The following is a 20185-nucleotide window of genomic DNA, read 5'->3' on the forward strand; positions in this document are numbered from 1 at the left end:
TATGTGTAACTAAAACAACATTTAGTTTGTGTTGTTAAGCACTAAATGCTGGGAGTGCCTAAACTAAAATTTGCTGATATCAAAATAAATCACAAATATCTTAAAATTTGAATAGTTTGTTTATTCACTATAACAAAATAACTGACGATCAGAGTTTCTGGTAAACATAAATAGCGGAATTAATTTTTTTCTCCGCGTTTTCGAAATGAACGACTTCGTACGTGTCCAACCTCTTGATGGCAGCATCGAGTTCCATCCTTGCGAGTAATTCGTCGAACTCTTGTTTGTAACTCCTAGGACTCTGTACTCGTGTTGTGAATATTAGGAGACCTCCCTTTCGTACACACTTAAATATTCCCTGCAATAGAAGAAATAGATGCAGTCTATGATAGAAGGCCAAAAATCCTTGAATGATAAAACGACCAAAAAGTCAAGAAAAAAAATACAAGTAAGTTGTTGAAACGTCACAAAGCCTAATTTGGATTGATTGGTTTGTCTTTTCATTGTTACGAAACAAAAAAACGAACGTCTCCTCTGCTTTCGCGAATAAAGTTGGTGTCATACCGGAAGTGACGTAACAGGCACGTGGTTTGGAGCGAATGATCCAACACACATCATGACGTCATAGCTTTCATCATGGACCGGTAATTTCCCTTCAACCCAGTGACGTATTATATTTCTAAACGGAAAAAATAAAAAAAGTTAAAGTTAAAATTACAATGATGTGCAGTATTTGGGGTTTTAACCTGAAATTCAGATCTTTTTTACTTGCAAGGTATAACATTTCTATGTTGGCATCCAAAATGTCAATTACACCTTCGTATTTCGCGTCGGTGCGCAGATACTGTCCCACAAATCCGGTACCTTGAAAGAATAAAGCATGAAACTTAATAGAAAACACTTTGTATCACAAAATTCCGTCTCTACCAGCTCCAACATCTAAAACTTTTTCGACCTTCACGTGTTTCGTGTATTTCACGAAGCTCTCTACCGCTCTCTTGGGGACAAAATATCCAACATTCCCAAGATCCTCATCGTAATTTTTCGTCCAATCGTCGTAAGATTTTTGTGTTGTTTCTCTATTTTCAGCATGTGCAACTCCACTGACCACGTTTATGATGTCACTCTGAGTTCCGCTCATATTACAAACCTGACCTTTCGCTTTTCAAAACAATGCAATCAGATAAATCGTGATTGTCGGTAATGGATACATCGGATACAACAAACTGTTAGTGAATAACCGTTTCTATTTTCATTGAAAAGCCATTTTACTGCTTGCAAGGTCACGCGATTAATTACAAACTTTCTTTGTTCACAACAATGACTAGTTCTAACTTTCAAAATTGGGTAAATTGTTCTCTACTGTTCTGCATAAAGCGATTGTAAACGTATTATCTTCACAATGAACTCTTTCTATTTCAACAAACACGTCTTCAAACAATTGTTATAAAGCACTCTGATGTACCAACGACATTGCTGCCATATGTGTCTTATACTGTGCATCCCATACTTCCCACAGTGGCATGATGCGATCTCTTGGGATACATTTTGGCAGTGTTTCATACCGGAACGGAACGAAACCAAATAACGTTATTCGTTCTGAGCAAATTATTTATTTCGGTATTTCGTTCTGGACCGATATTTTCATTTCGTTCCGGTCTGACCGAAATAAATTTATAACGGTATTTTTCGGTATTTCGGTCTTAACAAACGAACATTTCTTTGTGGTCTTTGCAACTTTTAAGCGAAAAAAGGAAGAAAGTTGCAACACACAATAATTACTGTCGATAGTTGTTACGTCACATAACATTTGTCAATGATGGTCAAACTGATGTAAATTGTAGGAGCTTCAATTTTTATTATAGCCTAACGGCGCAAAATGTTTGAGCAATTGTATCATGTCAAATGTCCAGAACGAAATACCGGAATAAAATTTAACGGTATTTCGTTCCGTTCCGGTATTTTGAATATTTTTTATTTCGGTATTTCGTTCCGGTATTTGAGCCAAAAAATATTTATTTCGTTCCGGTATAACGTTCCGTTCCGTTCCGGTATGAAACACTGCATTTTGGAAGCATTCTATCAACGATTGACTGAAATCGTCAAATTTAAAACCAATCGGGAGCATTTCAAATCACATACAACTGTATCTATCTGCAAAACCAGCAATATATGATCACATTCCCTATACAACCCTTGTCACCAAATGAATCTTCACAATACTAAATAAATTTAAAAGCACAAAGCTAATAAACGGTGAGGCATGTACTTTTAAGCCTGTTACTACCAACAAACTGGAGTGCCGTTGGATGTCTACACTAGCTAATACGACTTATCTCTCGTCACGAACTGAAGTCCAAATACATTAAAGTTTAACTTGACTGTTGACTGACTGGTAAAGGCCACATTGCCTTATCTGCAGATACGCTGACATGACAAGTAGTGTTTGCCGAACTTGAAACCAAACAAAGAGTGGCTGCAGTTCCAAATGCTTGGCTTATAAAGTTTTGCTTCAATATATTCCATTTGTCAGTTACAACACAAATTCCAGTTACTACGAACGTCGCTGCAATATTCATGGTTCAAGCGCTATCTCAAAGACTAGTTAAACAACCTCAATGTTTCGCACTGTAATCGTTACTCGGTCGTGCATCGATGCTTTCTTTCACGGTCAACGTGCGCCGGTTAAGGTTATACTTGTTGGCAGAGCTGCCAACGTAAGAACTCACAGTAGCCAGGTTTGCCAATTTCCGGTAGATGGCGTAAAGAGCGCAGGTATTAAAAAATTTCAGTGAAACTGGGGTAGGGTTGGGAACTAATTTTAACATGAAGAACTGGGATTTTGAGTTGATTTTATTGTTATGATGAAACCTCTAATAGCTCTGACCGTGACCATTTTTTACACAAATTGCATTTAAAATATTTTCGTGCGCCACCTACTGGAAATTAGCAAACCTGGCTACTGTGAGTTCTTACGTTAGTAGTCCACCATATTTGTTACGTAACTATAAGCATTAGCAAGTCATGGATTTATTTTGACATAAAAGAAAGTTTCTAATAAATGAAACCACTGCAAAAAAGTATTAAATCATTAAATATTTTCGATATGGAATATGCTGCTATTAAAACAGTGGTTCCCAAACTGGGGTCTGCGGTCCTTTAGGGGTCCGTGAGGCAATTTTAGGGGGACCGCGAAGCGGTTGAAGTAATTCTATAATCTTATTTGGCGTCAGTTTGTGCCACTAAATAAGATTAAATCAAAGTAGAATTGAGAATCGACTGTCTCCATTACTAAACAATTGCCTTTATTGAATGACAACTATCAAAAAATACAATTGTTCGCGCACAATCGTAATGTTTTTTGTCCTGTTTGTGATGTCACATGCTGTCTTTGGATGATTGTTATGCGCAATTTTGCATAACTAGCTAAAATCCTGCAATCAACTTTCGTTTGTATGAAATACACATTTAGGCTTAAGGACCGCGAGCCCTCGAAATTATGGCGAAGGGACCGTTTTGCAAAAAATATGAAAAAGTTTGGGAACCACTGTATTAAAATAAATCATAAATACTTGCAGATTCGTATAGTTAGCAAAATTTGACAGTTAGAGTTTCTGGTAAACGTAAATAGCGGAATTAATTTTCTTCTCCACGTTTTCGAAGTGAACGACTTCCTTCATTTCTAAGCGCTTGATGGCGCTATCGCGTTCCATGCTTGCGAGTAATTCGTCGAACTCTTGTTTGTAACTCTCTGTGGTCTCAACTCGTGTTGTGAATATTAGGAGACCTCCCTTTCGTACACACTTGAATATTCCCTGACATATAACATACACACAAGAGTTTGATTTAAATCAGTGTTGTCCAAAACTTTTGCCCCTACCAATCAGGCAAAAAATCCATCCAATCAGCAAAAACAAATGCCCCTTATGTGATGTAGAACATTTTACCACATAAAGACTATTTGGTTTGCGTTCATATTTTTCAGAGCGGTGGTTTACAGACTGTTTATTTGTTTTTTTTAAAAACATTTCAGATAAATTTTACCGTTGGTTGCAACAATTTTGGAAAATGTCATACCGGAAGTGACGTCACAGGCACGTGGTTAGGAATGAAGGATCCGACACACATCATGACGTCATAGCTTTCATCACGAACCGGTAATTCCCCTTCGATCCAGTGACGTATAATGTTTCTAAATATAAATAAAATTACAAGTCAAAACTACTGGTTGACATTGAATATTTTTGTTGTGTTTGTTTTCAACCTGAAATTCAGATCTTTTTTGCTTGCAAGGTGTAACATTTCCATGTTGGCATCCAAAATGTCAATTACACCTTCGTATTTCGCGTCTTTGCGCAGATATTGCCCCACAAATCCGGTACCTTGGAAAAAGAACAAGGCATAAGTTCAACAAAAAACACATATTTCACATGTTCCGTCTCTATACCAGCTCCAACATCTAAAACTTTTTCGATATTGACTTGTTTTGTGTAATTTGTGAAGCTCTCTACCGCTCTCTTGGGGAGGAAATATCCAATATTCGTTAGGTTCACATCGTAATTTTTCGTCCAATTGTCGTAACATTTCTGTGATTTTTCTCCACTTTCAGCATGTACAACTCCATCAATGACTTTTATAATGTCACTCCGGGTTCCACTCATATTGCAAAGCCGACTATTCGCATCTGAAACAGCAAGTGGAGTCAGTTAACATATCTTTGGCGGTCACAACGTATACAACATACTACCAGCGAATAAAATAAAACACTCTAGTACTGTTTGCATGTAAATGAAATCAAATACATGCTTCTGTCCATAACAATGACTAGTTCTAATTCCCTAAAATAGACAAATTGTTCTCCATTGTGATGCACAAAGCGATTGTGAACATAATTACTTCACAATCAACTTCAGTACCAAGGACGGGTGCAAACATTGCTATGAAAACCCTGTTATAACAACGCCTGTGCTACAGTATGCCTTATACTTTGTAAACCATAATTTGGTAACCGCTAGTCAAAAATACGAGACGTGGTCGCTTGTAATGAATATTAAAAACATATACATTACCTAAATTTAGAAACAAAAAGTGCCAAGTAGCAGTTATTCAAATTACATACAGCTGCGTTGGCTTGCAAAATCACAAAACATGGCCCCCTTTCCTGAACAACCCTAGCCACGACACTACTAAAACACTATCTAAACTGGAACTACATACATTGCCGTTTCGACTCAAGCTATTTACTGACCGCGTACGCTGCTTGATGTAGGTAAGTCGAGCTGATTAAGAAATGTTTGCCGACCTAGAAACCAAACAATAGAGTGTTTGCAGTTTTAAACGCTCAAGTTTCACCCACTATAAGAAAATTACCTTTAAAAATTTGTCCGTTACTGTACAAATTCCATTTGCTACGAACGTCGCTGCAACATTTATGCTTCAAGCGCTATCTCGACGAACATTTGTAGACCACGTCATAACAGTGATGTAACGGTTCGCAATGCGGTCTTTACGTCGGTCATGCACTGACGCTTTCCGTCACGGTCCACTTACGCCGGTTAAGGACTCTTATTTCGAGCTGTTCAGATGGACAATGACGTATTTATTTTATTTTAATCAGACTAAAAAGGTAAGTGCGTGATGTTCAAGTGAAGTTACAAAAAATTGATTTTCTGGAAATTGTTTTACATCTTTCAACACAAATATATATATGTACTTTATTGTCTCTTTTTGTTAATTTAAAATAGGTTACGAAGAAAATATTCATTACATTCAGAAAATACAATTTCGAAATGACACCTAATGGGCTGAAATTTTAGAATGTCTGTGACAAAACTTGTTTATGTTTCAAAGTTTGGATTAAACTTGCGTTAATGTTGGTAAAGTTGACAAAAAGGTAAAGTTGGTCACCGCACGACCGCTTAAAACTCCAAGGGTTATTGATTCAAATCTCATCGTTGCCTATAATGTTACACTCTAAACCAGCAGTTACTTGATACGTTTAACACAGACATCTTACATGCCCCAGCAATCGGAATCCATTCGTTTGGACTCATTTTTCACAAGAAACTTGAGAAGGAAATGAAGTTGACAGTTCGTTTCCGACAGATGTTTGCAAAACGATTCGAAGACGAAGATGTAGTGCTAATTCTATGACAATAATTGTGTTGGGTAGCTGTCATTACCCTGATGAAGACGCCCAGAATGAAACGTCGAAACGTCGTATAAAAAAAGAGAAGTTTATCAAATATGCCTTGTTAGTGTTGTTACAATACTATATTCAACAACATGTGTGTTTTAATTTAGTGGTGTTTATAAATCCGCAAGATGAACAAAGTAGTGTTGTTGGCATTAGTGGCTTGTATGATTCTCATGTGCAGTGATACAACTCTTGCGCAACGTGGAGAAGCAGACGTACAAGAAAGTTGTAAGTAACTCGTTGTTTTTACTTTTTTTCCTCAGTCGCTTCTGATACCGCAAAAATGAACATAAGTTCATACTGGGTTCAGCCCTAAACATCTTCACCAAACCAATCACAGCAAAATAATAAACGTAAATGCTGATGCAATAACCTTTCTACATTCAAGTTAGACTTCATACATTACACAATGTACTTCCTTTACCGGCAAGTTTGTATTAAAAATAAAGTTTTAAAGTTCTTCTTCTTCTTCTTCTTCTTCTTCTTTTTCAGTTATCTCACAATTGGAGGATGTTTTGGCAAAATACGAGGCTGACATGTTGCGTAGCGATATGGAAGATACAAAGTGGTGACTTAAGTACACAACGCACGGTTCTAAATATTCTGAGCAAAAAGATACAAACCAGTATTTGGGAATTTTGGGAAATACTCCAAAGTATTGGGTTGGATCTTTTTGCTAAAAAAGGCGACTTTTAAATAAATCCAAACATTACAAGTAGTTTTACCAACAAACATTTGTATTTTTTACCTGGCCATTAATATATCAGAATATTTTCTTGTTTTAAACAGTTTTGTATTTTTAGATGCAACCTGTATGAAGACTTGAAGGAAAGTTTTTATTAAAGCTGCGTTTGTATCGCTCAAATAAACAGAAACTTGAGAGCGATTTGTTTGTGTTTTGCTACTCTGTAGGTGCAGGGTCTAATGTGGCCATTTGGTGGCGCTGCTGGGCTTCACTAAACCATGACTCCTAATAAGATCAAAAACTCAAATTAGGTTTCGCGCAATAATTGTTTATACATTCTAGTCCCGCCTCATACCGCTTGTATTGCATAAAAAATTATTGGAAATAACTTAGATGAACACACATTTCATAACTGGAATCAGCCCTGAAGCGTCCTTGCAGACCAGCGATCATGGCACACTCATATATAAATCACAGTACGCCAGGCCCATTGAAGACGTTATACCGAATCAAGCCGATATTCCAAGCATTCCCATAAGGCACAAACTACAAAAATCTCGGGACCCGTAAAGACTCCTGTCGTGGGTTCGAATCCCACCGCGGGCTAGATTTTTCTGTGCCTTGTCATATAGGAATGCTTGGGGACCTGTTGATTCAGTATGACGCCTTCAATACGCCTGGCGTATACTGTAATTTGAAATAAATATCTTCTGTGCAGTCCCGAAATAAAAAAGATAATGACTGCAGCGTAACGTAATGTGTTCGAAAAATCTACTAACACCATAACTCACGTTCGCCAGCCGCATACTTAATTAAATTTTGATAGGTGGCGCATAGGGTCTATTAAAAATGGTATCTGACGGTTACGGCTATGAGGGTTGGGGTAAGGTATCATCATTAAAAATTCAATAAAAGCAGCCCTCAAATTTAGTTTCTAATGTAATTTTTTTTAGAAACTCTCGATTAGTGACTTTGTTAGTAAACTGAGAAACTATTTATACCGACAGAACACAATTTTTTATGCGTTTAACTTCAATTTATTAATGCGCCGTCAAAGACACTGATAATAACAAATCCAGATAGCTGTTTCCTTTCTTGAATTTTCTTTAAATAAAAAAGAAAGGTTTATTTCAAAAATCGTAAACTGAGCATGAAAAACATTCTATATATTTGTGTTAAAAAATGTTTTTTTTTTCTATACAAACTATTTTGGCAAGGAATTATTCACATTTGATTACTACTTTAATGAGGTGGTTGTAAAATTTGGGCGAGCTACTGACACAGGAATTCAGACTAGACGTTTAGGAATTTCCGATAGGAATTGCTGACTTAACAATTATTGCCAAATGCCTATGCTCCGTTGCGCCACTTATCGGGAATTCCTAAACGTCTGGTGTGAGTTCCTGTGTTAGTAGCTCGACCAAAAAGCTTGATCAAAGTTTTTTATTAAAGTTTTGATTTTTACTCTTACCAATTCTCTGATCGTCTCAGGAAGCTTTCATCTTGTGTTTGATGCCGATAAACACCTTGAAATATTTTGAACATGTTGGCCATATCCCTGAATTCCCGAAACTCTGTAAAATATAATAAAAAACATGCAAAATAAGGTTTTAAGTATGCATCGAACTTAATTTAGCAAATATCCATTGAACTAAATAAGTCAATTTTGCAATAAACCTTAAATAACTTACATTCATAAAACTTAGTGGATTTAAAAAACAGCTTTTTCATTTTGTGTCAGGCAATCATTGCATATACAAAAAGAATAGTAAGTTTTATTCCAAAATAAGGACCTTCGTATAGGTTTTTTGCAAACCACTACAATTAGTATGAATGAATCAAAATCAACGTGCGTCAGTGATAAGTGAAGACAGATCCGTTGGTCACCACCTTACTACACAGGCTGAATTCTACAGTCTGTTATCACATAACATTTATCTTATCGACGCATTTAACATTGTAGTTACAACATTGATAAGTTTGTCACGGGGTTCGAACCCAGGACCCTCCGAGTATAAATCCTAGTCAGATTTGTTAATCATTAATCTACATCTCACCATTTCTGAGTTTCATGTCGCCTGGTGGTGGCGGAGGACACGAAAGAGTTGTGTCAATGCACATGACCATCACATAAGCCACCAATGGCAACAAGACTACTTTGTTCATCTTGTAAGATTGTCTAAGGCAAATAAAACACTCAAGTCAAACTTAAAATCTAAAACAGGTTTCCAAAGAACAAAATCAGTTCATATAAAACTTTTGAATATTTAATTTTCCTCATATATTTGACATCTTTAGTTCCCCATTCAAAAAGAATCTTATAATAAAGCATTTCTGTTTAAATTTGAAACAAAAATGCATCTTCTAAAATCATAAACATAAGCATGTTTGCAACCACACTTAACTGTGGCATTATTTGGAGTTATAAAAATCATTTAATGAGCATTTTAATGCTATGACCTGACTGTTTGTTTTGGAAGTGCTACTTTAATGTAGTTTGTGATATGAGACAACCTTTTATTTATTTGATTTAAGCAGTGGGTTGCTGATTTGGAAAACAAACTTTTTGGAATATTTCTCTTTATCGGGGCAACAAAAAAGTAAATTTGTCAAGAAAACTTGGTGGATGATTCTTAGTCCGATATCTGCCTGCAACAAAAACAACCTTGTGTTATTTTCAAAATCCGAAAATGATTTTTCAAAACATTTGCAGAATATTTTTGTCAAAATCTGTCTTTTCGATCAACTAGTGATATTTTTGCAAGGTTGATATTAACTGGATTTGTTTATTAAGTCACTGACTCAAAAGATGCTGTTTTAAACATTTTTTTGCATTTATAAATAGGGAGCTATTAAGTAAAATTTTAGTCATAGACAGCACACACTGTTTCGTCCTACAGATTCATATCAATGCAGCGGGTAACAAGACATTGGGCGTAAAGGTTTTTGTATATCTTCAAATTTACTATTTTTCGCTTACCAATTCACTGAGGTGCAAATTTACTTTTCTTTATCCATTTTGTTCTGCTTTAATTGAAGAAAATCGTAGAAGTCGGCCAAGTCTTTCATTCGTGCAAAATCTGCAAGATAATTTTGAATAATTATTAAACGTGCGAATGTTCCTAGACACCTGATTTGATAACCCATGTTTTTTTGGGTCGTTGCTGTTTCGTGGAAATGTTTAACAGTGAAAATGTAATGTGACCAAAAAATTGAATTACTTGACTTCTAGAATTGACTTACTAAACGAGTTTTTTCTGTGTTCAATTCTTCCCTTATACGGTTGGTTAGTATAAGTCACCCTAACTTGTCTCACCAATGTCCCCGAGTCGTGTTTACCCACAATGCACCAACCTCACTTTTCTTGTGAACCCCAGTCACATAAGTCTTTGTAATAACAATATAGCTGCAGCGCGTTCAGTTACTATCCATCAACTGTGCCATTTAGAATTTTGTACATTATAACAACTTTGGGCGACAATTTTCGACTTGGTAATTGTGTTAATGCAATTTTGTTGCTATGTTTCTATTTACCGAGCGATATAATTTAAAAATATAATATAAGAATCAGAACGTCTCAAAAACTCATAACTGGATTTTTGGTCTGAAACAACAATATGTGTCTCACCATTCTTAGTTTGCTGTCACCAAGTTGGAGTTTATACCGATGATGCCAAGGAGCGAATACAGACAGAGTTGTTTCAATGCACATGAGCATCACACATATGTGGCATATGCCATCAATGCCAACAACACTACTTTGTTCATTTTGAGATTTTGTCTAAAGCAGTTAAAATACTTAATTGTACTAGCTGAGAGCAAAACCGCCTATTTGTGTTATTCAATAAATCATATAGACAAAACAGTAGATGAATTTATTCATACTGGGATCATCCCCTAAGCGTAGATGCAGACCAGCGATTACGACATACATATCGATAAATCTTAGTACGACAGGCCTATGCTTGGGAGACCAACTGATTCGGTACAACGTTTTTAATAGGACTGGCGTACTATGACAAAACAGTAAGAATTATTTTTTCTTATTAATGAAATCTCCTTTCAAGTAAAGCAGCTGCGAGGATGTATTTTTTGCTTTTATTTATTGGTTGTATCCCGTTGTTTATACTGTTTACAAACACTGAAAATGCTTATAAAAGCGAAATGCATTTGTTTTCGTGTAACAAATAAAACATAGCGACCGATATAATGGTTTTCACGTTGAACTTTCTTGAGACAAAACACATTAAGTTTTTAGACTCAAACAGACGTGATGTTAAATATTAAATCTTGAGAAACTAAAATCAATAATGGTAAAATTACTGGCTAAAAAGAAGCAAAAGTGCCAATTTATAAACACCAATAAAATTATAAACGTTTCGTTTGTAGTATTTAAACTCAAATAGATCCATGTTCTGTCAGGTATCAAAACGCTTTTGTAACTTAAGTTAAGATGAATACATTCATCCTGGGATCAGCCCTGAAGCGTCCTTTGGTAGCTTAGAGTCAATTTAAAAATTAGATTAATAATTTCCACCATGTCTCTGCACTCGTCACATGCTCATAACTCCGTTACTAAATTATATTTGTGTTCGGACCGAATCAGCAAGTTTTGTAAAACATGGAAATGTTTTGAATAAAATTTTCTGGCACGCAATTCTGGGCGAAAAATTACAAAACTGACGAATCCGTTTTCCGTGGTTTGCTGAGACAAACGAACAACATGACATATATTCGCGATATTATTTTATGTAAATAATATTTCTGTTGGAGCCAGCATGATTACCGGATATCGGTGACATACTTTTTGTTATTCGCGAGTAAAAAGTAGATAAATCAAATATGGAAACCCGTTTGTTATGAATTAATTTCTGATTGATTTGTGGGAAATGGATTTACAAAAATACGTGCACAACACCGGATGTTTACCCAAAACATTCCTAGAATTTAAATAAAGTGAAATCGATATTGGTTTTACTTGCATAGTTGACAAGAGGATAGATATGACACGAAAAATTTCGAAAACTTCTTTAGGGCAACGATAAATTTAAACTGTAATCCTATTGGTTAAGTTGTCTCTTTGTAAAATTGTTCAAAATTTGGTAAAGAAAAAAATGATTTTTAACTTTTTTGCGAATGGTAAATAATGCAAAGTATAAGCATTTGGTTTTGTTACAGAAACAGTAGACTATAAATATGAACAAAGTAGTTTTGATGGCATTGGTGGCTTGTGTGATGCTCATGTGCATTGATACAACTGCTGCTTTTTGGCGTAGAAGACGGAGAACTCGCAGATACGACGAAGTTAAAAACGGTACGTTGCTCTGTTTAATAGTAAACAAAACAACGACTATTTTCGCTCTAAAATAACGCAAGAACGTAACGTTCCTGTACATTTCACATTGAAATTAGATAAAATTGATTTAGAAATATTTGTAAACAACGATTTAAAATGAAATGTGACTTTTACTTAAAAAATAGCGGACTGATTGCAAACTAAAATTTTGAAACGTGTTTATTTGAATGGATTGTTCATTGATATACGTATACTCCTTTACAAGCATGTTTTCATTGTGTTATTTTGAAATATAGGTTATAGGTAAGTTATTAGTTAATAAGAATTGCTACATATTTGCCAGGAGAGCTCTATAAACTTGACATTATGCCTGACAGCAATAGCTTATATCATATGAATTTCTGTTCAAAATTGTATTACAGCTATTACAAGAATGAGAGATGAATTGGAAAACTTCGACGCTGACAAACTAGGTTGGAGCTGGGACGATTTGGAAAAGAAAAAATAAGAATTATGAAATAATATGGTAACTGCCAATCATATAAACACAAAATGTCGATTTAACGTAGCAATATTTTGTATTTTTTTGTCACGAATTGGTAATTGTATTTGAATTAAAGTATTATTAAAAATAAATTGTTTTGTTGTGTTTGAGCTGATACAATTTTGTTGTTTAATTGTTTTTGTTTATTTTTAGATGGCATTGTAAAGAAGACTTCCAACTAACATTTTCATCAACTTTGCTCAAGTGTCATCTTAATAAACAGAAACATTTATTTAACCATGTTTGTTGTTTGTTAGACGACGAAAGTTATTTTAGTCACTACTAGTTTTTATATTAGAGTTTAAAGTCTATTTGTACAAACTTCAATGATGTTTTTTTATGAACTGCAATCTACGGTCCTCAGATTTGCTAGTAGGAAATAAACTCTTGTACCCATAGAACACAATTTTAATGTACCATTTATTTTGTTTATTGATGCGACATTAAAAGCACAGTTGACGACAAATCCCAATAGAGATTTCTTTTCTAATTTCTGTCTGAAAAGGAAAAGAAAACGGGTAAATTCCTAAATAAAATATTTTTTATAAACAAAAAAAGACCTACATTTTTTTGATAATTATTTACATTGGTTATTGTTTCACTAATGTTACTGAACCGATTGGAGCACACTTTTCATTTTAAATTTTTTATAATCTTCGCATACTCACCAACTTGCTGATTGTCTTAACTATCGTTTGCCTTCCATTCTGTTTTTACCCAATGGAAACAAGTCGAAAAATTCAGTCTTTCCATTGCTCGAACTCTGGAATATACAAAAAATATTGAATAAATGCGAGTATTAATTGAGCTTAGTAGATTTCAAAAAAAAACTTCTTCATTTTTGTCTCGCAACCAACGTTTTACTAAATTCATAACAATACTTGTTCCAACTTAAACCTGTATGAAAGTTTTAATGCAAATTAATCAAGTTAGTATTTTTGTTAACCTTTATGAAAGATTTCTAACCAACATTTATTGCGGTATACATACATTCAAACTGTGATCAGCACAGAAACGTTTATGCAGACCAGCGATCAATGCATACTCATATATAAGTTATAACAAGCCAGTGGGACTAGTAAAGGCGTAATAGCGAATCAGCCGGCATCAGCATTTGTTACTTAAGCTTAACACGGGGTTTGAACCCAGGACGCTCTTAAGTTCGAATCTCAATCACTTGTTTATTTTATAGGTGAAAGGTCAGGCGCCCTATACATTTTTTTAATTAACCCAAAACTTACCGTTTCTCAGAACCATGTCGCCTGGTGGAGATCTTGCAAGAGTTGTATCGATGCAAACCAGCATCACACAAGCCACCAATGCCAACAACACTACTTTGTTCATCTTGTGATTTTGTCTAAACCAGGGGTTCCCAAACTTTTTTGGTCTGTGGCCCAATAGACTATTTAATAGCGGTTCGTGGCTCACCACATGCTGTAAATTTGGGCACAAACAATTTTGAAAATTTAACTCGAAAACAGGCGAAATGGTTTCTAGCAATTTCTTTTTAATGAGATACATGCTCCTGAAATTTGACTGCAAGATTCGGAATTCTTTGCATATATTATGTTTTTCAAAACAAAGCGCATAATATCTACAGTATAACAAAACAGTAGAATCTGTTCAAATGGCTCTGTGGCCCGTTGAAAATGTCTTGGTGGCCTAGTACTGGGCCATGGCCCACAGATTGGGAACCACTGGTCTAAAGCAAGCTAAAACACTTATGCTGAAGATCGATTTGTTTGGACTAAAAACATTTGCGTTATTTTAAAAATGCTAAACGTGAATAATTTTTGAGACTAAATGTTTTCTTTAACTAAACCTTTATTCTGAATCTGACACAAAATTTAACCCCTGTAACTAAAGCTTAAAAATGTCCTTTTCATTTTCCACGCACTTTACAGCTTGACTAAAAAGCGTATGTTTGGCCCAAGAGTGGAACAATCTTGTTTATATGACATGAAAATGTTTAGTAAGGAATCCTTCTGGCGCCACCATCTGGTCAAAATGACCAAACTGTCGAAAATATTTCCTGGTTTTCGCTAAAACGAATGTATTTTTCCACATGTTGCGACAGTTTTTCTGTAAATTTGGGGCAAGTCGTTTTTGTGGCTTAAATAACGCGATCGAAAGCCCCAAGTTACACAAGTGGTCGCGGTGGTATTTGAACCCATAACATAGGGTTCAAATGTCGGTTGTATCAGCAGCACCTTTTGGTTTTACAGACCTTTCTAGCTTCTCTTGGTATAAAACCATTTTGGCAATTTATATTAAAACTTTCTGTGTAGGAAATGTTACAGGAATTTGCTTTCACGTCTGTTGTGACATCATTAGATAGGTTAAAAGCATGTTGTGGATTTGTTACAGAAACAAGCACAAGATGAACAAAGTAGTTTTGTTGGCATTGGTGGCTTGTGTGATGCTCATCTGCATTGATACAACTGATGCTTGGCGTGGAGAAACCAAAATACAACAAAATTGTAAGCACTTCTATAACCTATCTTACTTAAACTTCTAAACGTTGTCTATTCTTGCAGATATGCTGTAAGGGACTTTCGGGAGACAAGAAAAAAATGACCACTTTAATCAACCAAGTGTCGTCATAAAACCAAGTTACGTCATTACCAAACACATCACCCCATTTCTGAAGGTCAAGACTTTTCGGCAGAATTTGTGAAAAGCACAGTACGCCAGGCCCATTAAAGGCGTCATACCGAATCAGCCGGTCACCAAGCATTCACCACCATATGGCAAGGCGTAGGCTAGAAAAATCTAGCCTGCGGTGGGATTCGAACCCACGACAGGAGTCTTTCCGGGACTCGCGCTCTACCAACTGAGCTACGCAGGCTCAGTGGAGAATCCGCCGAAAGTCGAATCACAAGCACCGTTGCCTGCCTCGTATGCTGCACATGCCAGCTTCGTAGAAGGGGATCGCCAGATTGACCAGTATCAGTTAAGATGAACATAAATTCATAGCTGGGATCAGCCCTGAAGCGTCGTGATCGCTGGTCTGCATCGACGCTTCAGGGCTGATCCCAGCTATGAATTTATGTTCATCTTAATTTGTGAAAAGCTGATCTTTCATTTTTGCATTGGTTAATACAATTTGTTGAATAGTGGTTTGAAAACTCAGAAATTATCAAAATGAAACAGTATAATAAGTATAATATTGTTTAGATTTATTAAAATTGTGACAAACACACAATGATCACCCAAAGTTCCCCTACAATCAGAAATCACAATTGTCGTTTAATCTGCTACATCATAATCGTTACTTACTACGTTCGGTAACGAAGTCTACATACTCGACTGTCGTGCGTTTCGGTAAAAAAGACAACTAATATGCTGTATCAACAAATTTTTAGCTCTTCCAGCTGTCTTGATTATAATATGCCGACCTTTCGACGTCCCATACGAGACACCTTCATCAGGGTAATGACATAAATTAAAAACACAAAGTTATGTAATATGCTGTGTGTGCAGATATGTCTGAAGATTTGAAACGGTGCTTTTCAGTGGAACTGACAATTCGTTTATATTTCCGACCATTGCTTCATCAGCAATATTTCGCGTTTCGTGGCAAACGAAAGGAAGTTTGGAACGCTGAGTGGTTTGCGTGAAAAGCTTGTGTATGTGGTGACAACTTCATATGGTGTGGAAGTTTACTTACTGAACTGGCAGTTAACATTGTATAACATAGTGAGCATGACAGTTATGTGTTTGTGGTGACTTTCATAGTGTAAAAGGGTACTGCAATATTTCAAGTTAATTGTTAGTCTGGAAAGAGCTGAGTAGTGTTGACATTGTAAAAACTGACATTTTGTTAAAATAGAATAATCAAAAAACAAAAACTGTAAAAGATTTTGTGTGGTGAATTCATTGTAATGCAAACTATACAAGTATAAAAACAGTTGCTTTTGATCAAGCTACTTTTAATGAATTTAATATCTATTGCTCCTCTGTTAAACGGTTCTTATTACAGGAAGCGACGTTTTATATTCACATAGAAGCCATATTGCCATTTAACGTTAAGAATAGCAGTCAAAACTTGGTATGTACAAAGTAGTCTTAATATGTGTTGCAATAATTTGTGTGAAAGACACGGACGCCCATTGGTGGTGGGGTAGAGGATATCAAAAGAAAGGTTCGTACTGAATTAATCCCCTTACAATATGTGAGTTAAGATGAACATAAATTATAACTGGGATCAGTCCTGAAGCGTCTATGCAGACCAGCGATCACGTTACATTCACATGTTGTAGTCATCTATATGGTAACACTTGCTTAGATTCTTAACATCTTCTACACAAGACGCCAGGCCAATTGAAGGCGCCATACCGAATCAGACGGGCATGCTTAGTCATTCTTATAGTCATGCTCAGTGGCCGTCTTAGATGACCAGTGTTTTTTTAAAGGCGTTTTCGAATTTCTCCAGCGGTTTCCCAAAATTTGGACTTCGGATTTTTTGGTATTTAAATGAAACACTTGCGGTCTCTTAAAACTACTTAGCGGTCACCCAAACCAAACCTTAAAAAAAAAACCCTGTAGATGACTACAGCGTCTACAAATTAACGTATCTACTATACAAGCTGTTTAACTGTTTGGGCTTATTAAATTTAGAACACAAAGAATGTTTTGCTTGTTTGACTCACAACAATCGCGCCATGTTTTTCTATTCCACGCTTGAATGAGTTCTGTACAATTGAAACGTCACAGTCTCAATGTAGCTTATCGCACAATCTGCTGCCGTGGGTTCGAATCCCACCTCGAGTTAGCCGGCTTACATGTGTCTTCTATGGACCCAGCGTATTACTTCGGTCAATAACTTTTCTTAGCTTGTAATTACTTCAGTCAATAACCTAAATTGATTTACCCCGACAAACAAAACAACTCTACTTTGTACATTAGGTTCTGTTGCTTTACTGCAGAACAATTTGTTGTAACTTCACGATTTTTTTTGCAAATTTCGTGTGGAGAAAAATCCAAATTCAATGTATTTACGTTTCAGGTTTTTGCACGGAATATGTTTTCGAACAGTTCAATCGTAGAAATGACGTCGAATTAGATGACGTCATAACCTTGATTGACGTCGTCGATTTGAAAAACAAACTGAGAGACATCGGTTGAGCACACATTAATTGATAGTTATGACATCACAAGTGCTAAATTGGTTGGTTTATAAAATTTAGGACGTCAAATAATGTTGTCTAAAGAAGTCGTCGTGTTTTTTACGAGAATAAATAAAAATACCAGTCGTTTTTTGTTTGTTTTAAGAAATAAAAACGATAGTCTCATGCAGTTTGTTCTGAAATCAAGGAGTTAACAATTGTAACTTACGAACAACAACATAAATTTGTCACCTAGGTTGATTTTTTATCAAAGGAATCTCATCAGCGGCTGATAATTACGTCACAGTTTGACGTTTCACCACCAACAAGCAAAAACAACAGCGCTAACTTCCTATCACTGTTATCGGTTATTTGCACTTATCGAATAAATGTTTTGAGAATCAATTTACGCCAACTGTAACAATTATTAATTAGCATTGGTAATTTCCTATGCTTCTACAATAAAAACACTTTGGGCGCCTATTTCGGTTGGTACATGCCTGTTTAAGATTCATATTCGATTGTTTCTATAACAGCGTTTGAACAATAAACAGAAAAAAAATACCTGCAGTGAAAACTAAATTTTATCTACAGTGAAAAAACATTTCCGTACAAATGTAAAAAATTGGTTAAATCACTTGGACCGGTCACGTGACGCTCTTAATATCAACGTAAATGTGAAATGCCGCAGGATGATTGCATTTAATCCTAGACACAGGAATACTCGCAGACCGTAACCTGTTCAAATGTAGTAAGCTCCTGGTTGTGGATTATTTCCGTCTCTCTCGAATTCTCAAACGCGCGATCTGCTGCTGTTTGTGACGTAATGATTGGCGCGAATCGGAAGGCCTGTGTGGCTTATTACGTGACAAAGGGCGGCGGAAATCAAAGAAACAGAGATCGAGTAACAGACAAGGTTGCATTTTTTCTTCTCTGTTTCTTGTTTAAATCACAGCAGATGTCAAGACCAAGCCATCATTCAGCCAATACATATCAGGAGCCGACAACATTTCAAGTTCAAGGAATTAAATGTTTGTTAAATTCTATAAATTTTAGCAAATGCGTTTCGACCGAAAGGGTCTCATCAGTGCAGCTGGTGACGAGAGAGAGGCAGTATTGGCTAGTATAGCCATCTAAATGCCTTATACATTTATTGACTTGATACTTTTACAGTTCCTATTTATTTTGGCAAAAGTCGTTTTAATGTTTGCAATTCATTTTATGTTTGCAATTCATAGTTGACTCGAACATGAACTGAATGATACTTTCCGTTTCTATAGCAACTGCAAAGGTTAAACAAGTTCATTTCGCGTAACAATTTTAACAACATGTTAATATTTTCGCAACGGTTTTCTATTTCAACCACGTGAATGCAAACGTTGCAAACAGTTCAGTTGTTTTGCGGAAGTTCCAAATAACTGTCTGCAACAAGCTAGTGAGTAGATATAAACCCTAGCTTTCAGTTTGATGGCGCGCGAAGTTTTATGGCAAGGAGAAAGTCTTTAATTTATTTCTCATTGTGACGTATTAATCAGCAAAGCGTTTTTACTGCATTGTAGCAAGCTGCTTGATTAGTACATAAGCGAGTGCCGAAGGGGACTAACAACAATCAGTCATTTAGCTTTAAGATCAAGAAACAAGCATTTATTGAACATCCGAAGTTCTGTATCAGATATTCTCAGCTTAGTGCAGTATAACCGAGTATTGCTCTACCAGCGGTTTTATTATAAACAATCGACGTTTCGATGTCCAATACCAGACGCCTTAATCAGGATAATGGCATATCTTGTAAATTTCACTTAATATAGTAGTTTGATAGCATTGCTTTGCTAAAGTTATTATGTTTGCAAATGCTGCTTAGTTTATTGAACTGCTATTCCAATGCCTAATGCGAGTGCATACTTGTGGGCGTGCAACTGCTAAACAAGCCACTTTAATTAACTTGCATTTTGAGAAAATTCCGAACAAATTGTCAAAATTCCATAAAAACCACAAAACACGAGAATCGGATTAGGGAATTCCCCGTTTAATCCGCTCGCGGTATTTCAGCTTGGAGAGGTGAAAAGCGTAAAGTGGTTGGTGGTTTCTTGCGATGGTTTGCCGCATAATTCGACCCACATTTTACGTAAATACCAGTTTCTTAACCCGTTTAACCACCTTTGCCAATGATAACGCATCATTGAAATTGTTGGTTGCACAGATTTCAAATTAAGTCTGATATTAATGAAATTACACAAGAAAACGAATTTAACAATTATTGACAACTTTTTGCTTGATATCAAGTTAGTGCAAAAAAATGTTGTAACGCAAAACTAATTTGAATCTATTGAGAAAATACTGGCGTTAACCGAGGTAA

The 20185-nt window shown here is 35.8% G+C and overlaps 2 protein-coding genes, 3 long non-coding RNA genes and 1 other non-coding gene across 8 annotated transcripts; 1 reads left to right on the forward strand and 5 right to left on the reverse strand.

The window, feature by feature from the left end:
* Positions 1-100: 100 nt before the first annotated feature.
* Positions 101-1734, reverse strand: LOC145229306 (methyltransferase-like protein 27). The gene is made up of 4 exons (XM_080094624.1): positions 928-1734; positions 747-864; positions 565-679; positions 101-358 (listed from the first exon to the last, which is right to left on the reverse strand). The coding sequence occupies exons 1-4, from the start codon at positions 1139-1141 to the stop codon at positions 149-151; spliced, it is 657 nt and encodes a 218-aa protein (XP_079950750.1). The 5' UTR covers positions 1142-1734; the 3' UTR covers positions 101-148.
* Positions 1735-3014: 1280 nt separating this feature from the next.
* Positions 3015-5489, reverse strand: LOC145229305 (demethylmenaquinone methyltransferase-like). 3 transcript variants are annotated; one of them, XM_080094621.1, is made up of 6 exons: positions 5371-5489; positions 5249-5302; positions 4448-4684; positions 4265-4382; positions 4078-4192; positions 3015-3815 (listed from the first exon to the last, which is right to left on the reverse strand). In XM_080094621.1, the coding sequence occupies exons 3-6, from the start codon at positions 4659-4661 to the stop codon at positions 3606-3608; spliced, it is 657 nt and encodes a 218-aa protein (XP_079950747.1). In that variant the 5' UTR covers positions 4662-4684; positions 5249-5302; positions 5371-5489; the 3' UTR covers positions 3015-3605. The 3 variants fall into 3 exon arrangements, with proteins under 3 accessions (XP_079950747.1, XP_079950748.1, XP_079950749.1); XM_080094622.1 differs by lacking the exon at positions 5249-5302; XM_080094623.1 differs by lacking the exons at positions 5249-5302; positions 5371-5489 and adding an exon at positions 5070-5173.
* Positions 5490-8031: 2542 nt separating this feature from the next.
* LOC145229430 (uncharacterized) lies at positions 8032-10755 on the reverse strand. Its single transcript, XR_013860444.1, has 4 exons — positions 10510-10755; positions 9862-9961; positions 8939-9530; positions 8032-8455 (listed from the first exon to the last, which is right to left on the reverse strand). It is a non-coding gene; the product is annotated as an uncharacterized LOC145229430 (long non-coding RNA).
* Positions 10756-12025: 1270 nt separating this feature from the next.
* LOC145230574 (uncharacterized) lies at positions 12026-12958 on the forward strand. The gene is made up of 3 exons (XR_013860684.1): positions 12026-12195; positions 12600-12703; positions 12875-12958. It is a non-coding gene; the product is annotated as an uncharacterized LOC145230574 (long non-coding RNA).
* Positions 12959-13122: 164 nt separating this feature from the next.
* Positions 13123-15205, reverse strand: LOC145230575 (uncharacterized). Its single transcript, XR_013860685.1, has 2 exons — positions 13963-15205; positions 13123-13484 (listed from the first exon to the last, which is right to left on the reverse strand). It is a non-coding gene; the product is annotated as an uncharacterized LOC145230575 (long non-coding RNA).
* Positions 15206-15495: 290 nt separating this feature from the next.
* Positions 15496-15569, reverse strand: Trnas-gga (transfer RNA serine (anticodon GGA)). The gene has a single exon. It is a non-coding gene; the product is annotated as a tRNA-Ser (tRNA).
* Positions 15570-20185: the final 4616 nt, after the last annotated feature.

The sequence above is a fragment of the Phallusia mammillata genome, chromosome 5 (genome assembly GCF_965637545.1).
Source record: "Phallusia mammillata chromosome 5, kaPhaMamm4.hap1.1, whole genome shotgun sequence".
Taxonomy (NCBI): Eukaryota; Metazoa; Chordata; class Ascidiacea; order Phlebobranchia; family Ascidiidae; genus Phallusia; species Phallusia mammillata.